Source organism: Mytilus edulis, chromosome 3 (assembly GCF_963676685.1).
Source record: "Mytilus edulis chromosome 3, xbMytEdul2.2, whole genome shotgun sequence".
NCBI classification, from domain to species: Eukaryota; Metazoa; Mollusca; class Bivalvia; order Mytilida; family Mytilidae; genus Mytilus; species Mytilus edulis.
Window position 1 is genome coordinate 31,306,867 of NC_092346.1, and position 11,292 is coordinate 31,318,158.

At 33.5% G+C, this 11,292-nt stretch overlaps 1 protein-coding gene across 1 annotated transcript; it reads left to right on the forward strand.

The window, feature by feature from the left end:
* Window positions 1-5,740: 5,740 nt before the first annotated feature.
* Window positions 5,741-6,959, forward strand: LOC139514834 (piggyBac transposable element-derived protein 4-like). The gene has a single exon (XM_071304444.1). The coding sequence runs from the start codon at window positions 6,029-6,031 to the stop codon at window positions 6,671-6,673; it is 645 nt and encodes a 214-aa protein (XP_071160545.1). The 5' UTR covers window positions 5,741-6,028; the 3' UTR covers window positions 6,674-6,959.
* The last annotated feature ends 4,333 nt before the right edge of the window (window positions 6,960-11,292 follow it).

Sequence of the window (11,292 nt, forward strand, 5' to 3'; positions counted from 1 at the left end):
ATAGTATATAAACATTTTAATGTAGTTCATAATCAAATCACTCATTTATTCCTACTAATCATCTTATCGGGATCAGTTTCTTCTTTCACTATCTCTTCACTGTTTAGAATTACATATATTAAAAATATTTTAGTTAACTCATTTTTTTTTTATCATTTCTTTGGCCACAGCATTACTAAATGTTTGTACAGCTATATTAACTCTCATTTTAAGAATTTTGGAAAATTTGTTCAAGTAAATGACATCTGCATTTAACTTTGTTATTGGCAAGACTTTTTTTCATACCTTTTTAAATACAGATACAAAATTTCCAAAATAATTTCTTTGCCTCTAGTTTTATTGTCCTTTTAAGACATTATTCATGACCACTTAAATGAATGTTATTACACATTTCAAAAAAAGATGAAGTGGATCAGTGTAGGTTACCCATTCACTGGAGTTATGCACAAATGTGGAGTCTGTTTGTAACCAGGAATGGATTAATATGCACAATATTTAATGAAATGTCTATTTTCAGAGAAAGCACAATCAAAGATTGATGACAATGAAATGCTGAACAGAATGCAATGCAACATGTTAATCATTACGCAGAAGGCATTGCGCTCCAGGTTTTTTTTTACAGCTTAGTATGCACAGAGGTATGCAAAGTCTGAATATCAGCTCTTGAAGAAGAATTGTATAATATTGTTAGCACACAAAACTCTTCTTAATTTTTCATTGCCATTTATGATACGATATCCTTTCATAAAACCCCTTTTCCCCAAACTACTGCCTTGTCATATTTCTTGTGAACCCCTGTTAGAACTCCTGTTTCTGCTTTTCAGCGTAATGACGTCGTGAAAACGACTCATTGTATCACTTTGTTGTTTCAATTTCTTCACTGTGATGTGTAATTGGCAGTGAAAACAGAGAATTCTTGCTCTGGTAGTGGTTGTTAGTTTATATTTTCCGAATATGCATTCATTTTTTTAGTGCACGGAAAATTAACCCGTTTCATTTTGTCTTTCATGTACCATATACTCCATTGAAAATCTCCTATTCTGCACTGGTTTTTGAATAAATGCAAACAAATCTATGATGAATTTATTGTAAAAATTCGAAAAATTATTAGCAACTTTTATCATCAAATAATTTGTCTTCTTTTTTTCCTTTGACACAAACAGTCACTTTCATATTGCGTTCAATTTCCGCCCAGTTCTTGAATGACAATGTTTGTCCTATATATTCTTTGCTGCTGTCAGCTACAACGCCGACACTACAATCAGAATCGGAGACACCATCTGACATCAACCTCGGCATGAAGTTCTCGAAATATATCACTTGTGGTTCTCTGAATTTTCTGATTGGGAAGATAATTATCAAAAGTTTCGCTAGAAAACATTTTATGGCTTTTCACTTCGACTAATTTGCGAAAAGTAAAACGTCGCTAAAGGGGTAGTCAAGTGGAGCTGATAGTGACGGTCTCTTGCAAAGGTGGTCTTCCTAAAGTATTTGTTTTACCGTTTCAATGTAAAATAACGAACGGGCCTTTTCTGTGTGCTTTTTTTGCCTCTTGGTGCAAATTGGACCATTTAGTCTTAATTTCTTTGGTGGATCTGGGGCACACACCTAATATAAAGAGTTGACCCTTTCGATGATGTGCTCCCAAATGAACCTTTTTGTTTCACTCGTCACGGACTTGACTTAAATTCGTCACTTATTATTGAAATATGTTGTTGCACCAGTTCCGTGATCAAGGTAGTTTCTGATCATTCAAAACTTTTGGACCGATTTCTTATTGTCTTAGTAGCATCCATGTCCATAGTCAGATCGTTGTTGATGTTAACAGACGGATGTTTAAATCTTTTTGAATTGTGGGTAGTATTTAGGGAAAACCCAATAGTTAATAATACTTTCGTACAACTGGCTGCAAGTCAATATACATTTAAATGGTTATCTTCTCTGAAACAAATTTTAGATGATACAGGATTTTCCTTTGTCTGGAATGCACATGTTATCAAAATTTCGGATATTAAAAAAGAAATAAAACAGAGGATAGTTGACCAATTCGGACAGAGTCTATCTGCTGATTTGACAAACTCGTCTAGAGGTGTGTTTTATGCGTCATACAAAAACAATGTTTGTTTAGAGCCATATTTACTAAATCTTAAAGTGTCAAATCGTTATATCTACAGTAAATTTAGATGTTCAAACACAAAAAAAATCCCTATCGAAGTTGGTCGGTGGAAATATACACCCAAAAGAAAAGCGTATATGCTGTCATTGCGATCTAAATACAATTGGTGACGCATATCATTATTTTTTTTGCATGTACCAATGAACAAATTATGTCAATAAGAGAGAGGTATATACCTACATATTACACAGAACATCCTTCCCAATTAAAATTTACTGGTCTATTGTCACACTGTAACGTGCCATTGCCAACAAAAGTGTGCACGTTTCTAAGACATTTAAAAAAAATAATTCACAATTCATATCATGTTACAATAACGTAATAAAATAACTTTTTATCCTCGTTACAATTAAGAATTTGGCAAACAAATCAACCAAATATGGTTCTATTGTATGTTATCACTGATTTATTTATTGTTTGTCTTGCTTGTTAAAGTATAAATAGATATGTAATTGTTAACGTATAATTTTATCATCTTGTAGCACTATATGTGTGCCTAAGTTGTAATAAATTTTCTTGTCTTGTATAATAAATACGGATCAGATTATAATAAGTTGTAAAAAAACCTTATTTGATTTTATGCGACTGTATAGTAAAAGTACATTTTTATATATATGGAGAAGAGCAATGTTATTGTTGAAATCAATCTAAAAAATCTTTAAAACAATATAAAAATTGAAAAAATTAATCAATCTCAAAAGTAAGCAGAATATTTGAGTAGCTGTGACCCAGGGCATTTGATACAGCTACTTAAAGTTAAAGCCTGTGTACAAAAACACTTAATGCAGACAAACAAGTTCCATACATGATGATAATTAAACAAATTTTTGTTCTTTGCCTTCGAAACCGTGTTCCTCCACTTGTCTCTTATCTCACTTTCAGTTCTATATGCAATACCCAAGGAGTTTATTTTCACTGAAATCTATTCCCAAATCCTTTTTTTTTTTAATTTTTGTTAGTAATCTCATAACTGTGTTTTTCTTGTAGGATGTGGTGAAACTTACTGGCTTCTTCCTGTATAAGGTTCTCTTCAGCTACTGAATATTTTGTTTTTCTGGGAGCTTTCCTAAACATAAACTTTAAACCCGTGGATCAAAATCGAAAGATGCACCAAGTCATTCTACATATCTTCTTATCCGACATTTATCGTGATAATTGTTTAAATGGAGCCATCAACGAGTGTGAGAAAACGCAATTTATAGGAGATTCGAAAAGAGTCAAAATGATCCAAAATGAAAACTCCAATTCCGAAATAAATGAGGTCCATTGCGTCACTAATGCGTCTTTTGTAGACGAATAAAGGCAACAGTAGTATACCGCTGTTCAAAACTCAAATCCATGGACAAAAAAACAAATTTGGGGTTACAACTAAAACCGAGGGAAACGCATTAAATATAAGAGAACAACGACACAACACTAAAATGTAACGCACACAGAAACGGACCAAGCATCAGACAAAATCCCACGAGAATAACAAATATAACATCAAAACCAAATACATGAATTTGGGATAGACAAGTACCGTGACACGTCTTATCGCAATGTGAATTTACACTAAAAACAAGAGAAAACAAACGACGCAACGTTAAAATGTAACACACAGAGAAACGAACAATAATATAACAATGGCCATATTCCTGACTTAGTACAGGACATTTTTAAAGTAAAAAATGGTGGGTTGATCCTGTTTTTTTGGCATGCCAACCCTGGCAATGTTAAATATAACATTGAAATGACAACATAATATTACAGGACTACGTTACGAGGATCTGGCGTATATATACAATTTTAATCCTGGTATCTATGATGAGTTCATTTGCAATACAAAAGATAATACAATTGAAGACATTGTTGAAAAGGAGATGATTATTACAGTTTTGGCCGACGATTTCGATTATGAGAAGTGTCAAAAATACCACATATTATAAAATGTTTTATATATGTAAACTGTATATTATGTATAATGTTTTAAACCATTGGCCCATATGGGCAAAAAAGGGGTTTTCAATAAAGAATTTATATATTTTTTTTTATTTCAGATGACTTGGGTTGTTCATTTAACCAAGATTCTAAAGTTGTGAAAGGGCTATATATTACAAGAGGATAAAAGATCAACCGTTTATTTTCAAACTTGTGAAGCGAAGAACTGCGATTTGCTATTCATCTGCAATACGATTCATTTGTGCTGAAATTGAAAGTGACAGTTAAAATGTTGTACCTGAAGAGTTGCACCTCGATATTATACAAGGCTTGCAAACATATCAGATGAATATAATTATTTTTTTCACGCAATCAATCTCTTTCTTGATTTAATAACTCCGCTGTAAACAATAGAAGTCTTTTTCATTAAAACCCTTTCACTCATCATCACCCCCCCCCCCCCCCCCCCCAAAAAAAAAAAACCCAACAAAAAACCAACAACATTTATGAAAAGATAAAATAAAAACAGCACAAAACACAAAAACGAAGTTATTCAAGCAAAATAAATAGCTTCCTCCCGTCCCTCTTCTTAAATTTAAAAGGTGAACAACGCATTATATTACATACTATATATTTTCTCAACCAAATACCTATTTTGTATTGTTTTTTTTTTTATTGCGTAACTTCTAGTAGGAAATATTTCATACATACTCAAGACTTGGAAGTATCCATATCGATAAAAAATTATTACCAACAAACAAAGTATCATCGATTACCGACGTATAACACGTCGAATTTTGACGTTACCAATTGGGACGCAATATCTTGCGTAACGTCTGTAGTTCTGTTATGACTGCGTAGTTATCCGTGTTACAATCTTCTTAGTTCAACTTTATAACGTTTCATTGCATACTATATGTACTGCCGTACAAGCCCTCAAACCAACTTCATAGGACATATAGTCAAGCCTAGTCGTCAACAATGGCTTCAGTTATGTGAAAATACTTCAAAATTACGGTACACACCATATAATCTCCAAGCTTCAAGTTAGATCACAGGAGAACTATTACTCTGAATATAGCTTATACATTGTATACACTCACAAATTTTAGTTGAAATGAAAATCATATACGCCTTGTTAAAAGTGGTTTTCAAAGAGATGCTCAATAATTCAATCTTTTGCCTAGTATTGGGACTTATTCAGGGTTAGATTTCTCTCCAATTTATGTTATCTTAGCTGATAACATTCATGCAAACCATGCAACAGCATGTAAGAGACATAAAATTAGACAGACAAGGATGTCAGGGGAAAAAACCGAAATGTAAAAGAACGGATATAAGGCAATGGCACAAAGACATCAACAAATCTCCAAATACAAAAACAAATGAAGAAAATAAAAATAATACATTTCCTGATCAGCCTTTTAACTCGGAAAGGGGGATCTATGTCACCTTTTCTTCTTATTATTATTCAGGTTTGCTTTATGGGTCAAGCTCCACACTTGATACTGAATTTAAAATGGCAAAAACTGATGATATAAATTAAATGATCATAATGTTTTTCTTCAACTTTGGGAATAAGAGTATTTTTTTAAGATTAAACACACACACCACTTAATCATCACCATCAAACATATACATTTTCAAAGTAATATAGTAATTTCCTTAAAAAATTACTAAAATATCACGATTTAATATAATAAATGTAAATAATTATTTCTGATTACTTTTGTAGATATGCAAAAAATCTTTGCAATGAAACCATTCGTGAAACCAGACGATTTTCGAGAAAAAAGGCAGTGGCAGAAGGAGGGTAAACTAACCATACACGAGTTTAAGGGGTTCCTTGCCGTCTTTTTTAACTTAGGAAAGTATCAATAGAAGAATATTGGAATAAGCAGTCCATCTCAATCTACACCCTGGTTCCGTTGTATGTTTAGTAGAAACCGTTTCCAAAATATATTAAAATTTGTGCACCTAGTGGACACCAAAAAACTGCCTAAGCGAAATGATCCAGCATACAGACCATCCCAAAGGTTCAAACCGTTACTTGATTTCGTTAACAGGAAATTTATACGGTTTTTTAATCCCCGCAGAGAACTTGCTGTAGATGAATCCCTTGTGGGTACAAAAGGAAAGACTAGTATGTTGCAGTATATTCCAAGCAAACGATCAAGGTTTGGTGTTAAACTCTGGATGTTGGTCGAGTCCGTCACCGGGTATGTATTACAGATGGATGTTTACCATGGAAAACGATTCGATCCCACTCCTGCTAGAACATTACAAGGAACAAATGTAGTATTGAATTTAATGAAAAGATCGAATCTTCTTGGAAAGGGCTTTCATGTTTTCGCCGATAGCTTTTTTGATTCACTGAATTTAGTTAATAAATTATTGAGAGAGCGTACGTATCTGACCGGCACAATGAGAAAGAATAGATATATGCCACAGATGATCAAAAATGCACGTCCGCAGGCAGGGAATTCTGTTTATTCGAGACAAAGACAAAACATGCTTTGCCGTTTCCGAGTCTATAACAGAAAAAAAACCTGTCACATTGGTGTCTACGTTCTATAATGCTATTAATACACTAAACGGTAAACCTAGGGTCATAGGCGCATATAATACATTCATGGGCGGTGTCGACCTTAGCGACCAAATGATCGGAGCATACAATTATCACAGGAAATGCAGTAAAGTATGGAAAAAACTTATATATCATATATTTCACCGCATTATGTTAAACGCGTATATTCTATACAGTCATAACACATCTTTACCGGTTATGACCCGACTTCAGTTCAACCAATTGGTAATAGAAAGTTTAGCATCCGATTATTTAACACACAGATATGGTTACATAAATCGGCAAATAAGAGTGAATTAAATTGATGGTAGAAAAGAAAGAGAAACATAAGAAAAAGATCAAGAACCTCTTGTGTGTGGTGTACCAGAGGACTACATGCAGCTTGCCTTCAGAGGCACGAATGTTAATCATAAACACATTTATAAACTACGATTTCTGATGTCTTTTATTATCCAAAGTGCCTCAGTATGTCGTTTACATCTACGATAGATTTTAAACATTTCACAAAAATGTACTTTTTTTTCTATTTGCGTTATATTTCGGTGGCAGATATGTTTTAATATTCATAAATTCTTTACAAAAAAGCAACCAAATCATTTTGATTACAAGAGTGGCGAAAGATACCAGGGGGCAGTGCCAGGGGGACTTTAAAACTTATAGATCGAAAACACACTGACAACGCCATTGCTAAAAAAAAAACCCAGACAGACGGATAATAGTAGTAATACATGACACAACATGGAAAACTAAAGACAAAGCAACACGAACCCCACCAATAACTGAGGGCGATATCAGATCTCAGTGCTCCGGAAAGGTAATCAAAACCTGCTCAACATGTGCCACCCGTCGTGTTGGTCATATTATTACAAGCCCGATCAATAGTCTAGTTCGGTAGGTCATGTTCGTGAAAAGGTAATGGGATTGTAGCTACGACATACGGAAAAGTATTTATTTTTTATTTAACAAAAGTTTACGAAATTCCGCACCAGCCACAAAATATAAACCACTCATTATAACAGGTTTACTCAGGCGTTTTTGCAGTGCAAAAACTGATTATTCAATATGAAAAAATTAAATCGGATTAAGACATACAAAATGTACAAAAAAAACCATGATGACAAATTACACGCTATTTTGAGCTTTAATACCATTTAATTCAATGAGGGTATCAGTTTTTACAACCAATTATAAATTGCAATCAACTGCACCAATTAGTGTCATCAAAACGAGCAATCCTATGCAGGTATCAAGTACAATAGCATGACGTTATCGATTGTTGTAAAGGTTGCCATGACGCTATTTGAAAACGTAAGTCGTTGGGCTGATTCTTGGCAGTCAAAGGTAAAGCGGTTCCCAATATGTTGGCAGTCAAAGGGTTAAACTTTCAAATTTGTGCCCAGTTGCACTGCTTACAAATCAAAAAGGGGAAAACATTTGTTCAGTCATTTATGATCACCGTCGTATTGTTATTGTTTTGGGATTTAGTTATTCCCATTTGAATGTCCTATTTTTCTACCTGTTGAATCGTCACAGGGCCAGTTTATGTCAAGTGTTTCTATCAGTGGGCTTTTCTTCAACAAAATATCAATAGTTCTCATCTCATCCTCATCTGTAGGAATAGACGTTACTAACTCGTGTGTCGTTTCAATTTACATTTATTTATTTTCACCTTTCACCATTTTCAGCCTTTTAATACACCTTATCGCTATTCCCGGCTGACCCGTCCGCTTGAACTTTTGACGTCAACAACAATCACTTTTCCATTGTGGCGTCAGACATTTTGTTTTATGACGTCAAAATTTTACGGGAACCTGTGTGATTTCTAGCAATGGCGGACAAATAGCGATAAGGTGTATAGCGTAGTGAAAGCTTGGAACCTGCCGCATCTAATACTTGGATAAGAATGGGATATGGGTTAGGTTAAATGTCTTTAACTCAGCCTTTTTCGTGACGTCAATGCCATTATTAAAAAATGCCTTTTGTCGCATTTTCAATGCCATAAGGAGAATTGCTGTCCAGCTGAATGGTCGTGCTGAGAAAAATCAACATGATAAAAGGAGGCTACTTAGCACCATGCATAAATCCAAGATCATGCTACCAGATAGAGTGTCAGCGTGAAAATTATCAAAATCTGCACTACCGGATACAACAATTATTTAAATCAGTAATCTTGAAATTCATCCAAATAAATTATTGTCTACGCTACAAAAAAATCATTATCATTTCATCCTCCGGAAAATCAAATGATTGTATCTACATTGCGAATAGGTCTATAATTTGTATCTTTACACTTTTTATTATCTATTGGGAGCTTTTCAATATAACTTGACATCTTTTAAAAAAATTATTTCCATTCCATTATCGATCATTATCGAAACATTTTTTTTTCCGTACGTCAAACAGACATGCATGCAAGTGAAAGAGGAGCGAATACTATTTAACCCTTTCAGCGCCGAGACGTTGTTTTTTTCACATGAATACGTTGCCATACATATTTCAATGACGTTACTAAAATGATACGTAACGTAACGTCAACACATTACCGTACAAGCACATGCACGCTATCCTCCGTAATCTCATATATTCGGGGAAATTTCCCATATCTCCGGGGCCACCTTTGAATTAACTTGAGTTCACGTAGCGAATGCGTATTTCCAGTGATTTTTGTTTAATTTTCAGGCTAGAATTCGAAGTTTTTTTTTTTTATTCTTTTCTAGAATACTATTTAAAACACCCGAAAATATGGAAATAAATGAAGATTCTTATAGCATGATGAATATCATTATCAATGAAGATATATTGATGAAACTATAGCTCAATTTCTGTATTTTGATATAAAGAGGGTGGTACATGTAAAGGGTTATTTTCGTGCAACATGTTTTGACATTTTTTTTTCCACGTGCAGCCGTGAAAAAGGTTGTCGTTATTCATCGTAATTTGTGAAATCGGTAAAAAGATCAATGTGCAAGAAAGTTTTAATTGTTCGTTCATCGTTAAATGGAAATTTTATTTCACCTTCCTTCGTGTAGGGGAACATGGTGTAACTCGCACCATAAGAACTATTCAAGCTGATGCATTTTCCCCTCACAACTTTCGTGAAACCTTTTCATGCGATACTTAAGTGTATACAGTGTTCTACAAATACCAAAATCAATTGTATGTTTATACTCTATGATAAGAGCCTACCCCTCTCTTTACGCCCTCTATAAAGCATCATCAAATGTAAGATTTGATATCATCCAATGATTAAAAAAAACGAGCAGTGTTCTCAGTTTCTTCATTCTTGGCGCGGGTCTGTTTTTTTCTTAAGCACCATCGATGAAGAGTTCGACTGAACACTTTGCAGATCTTTGCATATCACCACAAAATTAGGGATACCAGTATATAGCATTGTTATAATTCAACCATCATATAAGTCTCAACTTATTGAGTAATAAATAGTTCAGCGGCAAATATTTCACGAATACACAACACTAACTTATCTTTGTTCTGATGTATAATCTGAAATAAGTTTGCTTTAACATTACAATTGTGTGACTTATCTTTTATTTTGATTTGCCGGTTTGGTTTTGAAGAATGTCACTTTTCTGACTAGACCAGTACATGTAATTGAAAATATTTAGCAGTCATTTTGCTTCTTTTTTATATAGCCTAAAATTATTTTATTTTTTGGTATTCTATAATTCAAGTCCATTAATGTTTTACATGTCAACGGCATGCAAATTTTCATAATTTCACTAAATATTTATTTATGAAGCACTTGGTGTCTAAATTTAATGTATCAATACCTGTGGTTCAAACTGTCTTGACCTTTTTATAGAGTAAGCCGATTTTTTTCCAGATACTATTTCTAAAAAGTGTACAATTAAAGGTACAGTTTTAAGAAATACTTTGCTGTGCTAAATACATGTCTGACCTAACCTCAGTTTTGTCATTAAATGGGGCCTGTCGCTCAAATAATTTTATGTTTCTTGTTGCGATCATTGACATCGAAAATCTGATATGAACCCCTTTTTCATGGGTGTGATTTCGGCAGAAAATGAGGAGAAACTATCTCATCGTAAATACACATTCTTTTGGCAAGGGTTTATTTAGGTATTTCGTTAAAATCGATATAGCCCTAAATGCTTGAACTATTTTCCTTCATTGATTCCTACATTAGGATGTATAGTGTATAATTACTAGTACATGTACACAGTTAGTTTGAAGCTTGAAATAAAAGAGGTAAATGTTAGTACCAATAGTTTACTCCAATCATAATAACGGACAACGTACTTTCCTTTTTACTGAGATTAATTCTTCAAGTAATGAATTTGATTTTAATAAGTGCACAAATATAATCATAAACTGGTCGACTTACATTAAAAGCCCTTATCTAAATTTTAAAAAGAGATCCATGCATACCAGACTCGGTGAAAATGAGACTTTAACTCCAGTACACAAACAAATTTACAAAGATATATAGAGGTCAACTTACAGTCTAAAAAAAAGATAGTCGGAAATATGCACTATACGATATTTCAAACTCTAAAAGCAAAAGTATAAATTGACTGCGAATAAATTATTGGAGGCTACGCATATTTGTTATACCATTCACTTCCTAAATTAA

Coding starts and splice junctions, on each gene's coding strand:
- LOC139514834 (XM_071304444.1), top strand. CDS start 6,029: ATGTTTAGTAGAAACCGTTTCCAAAATATATTAAAATTTGTGCACCTA.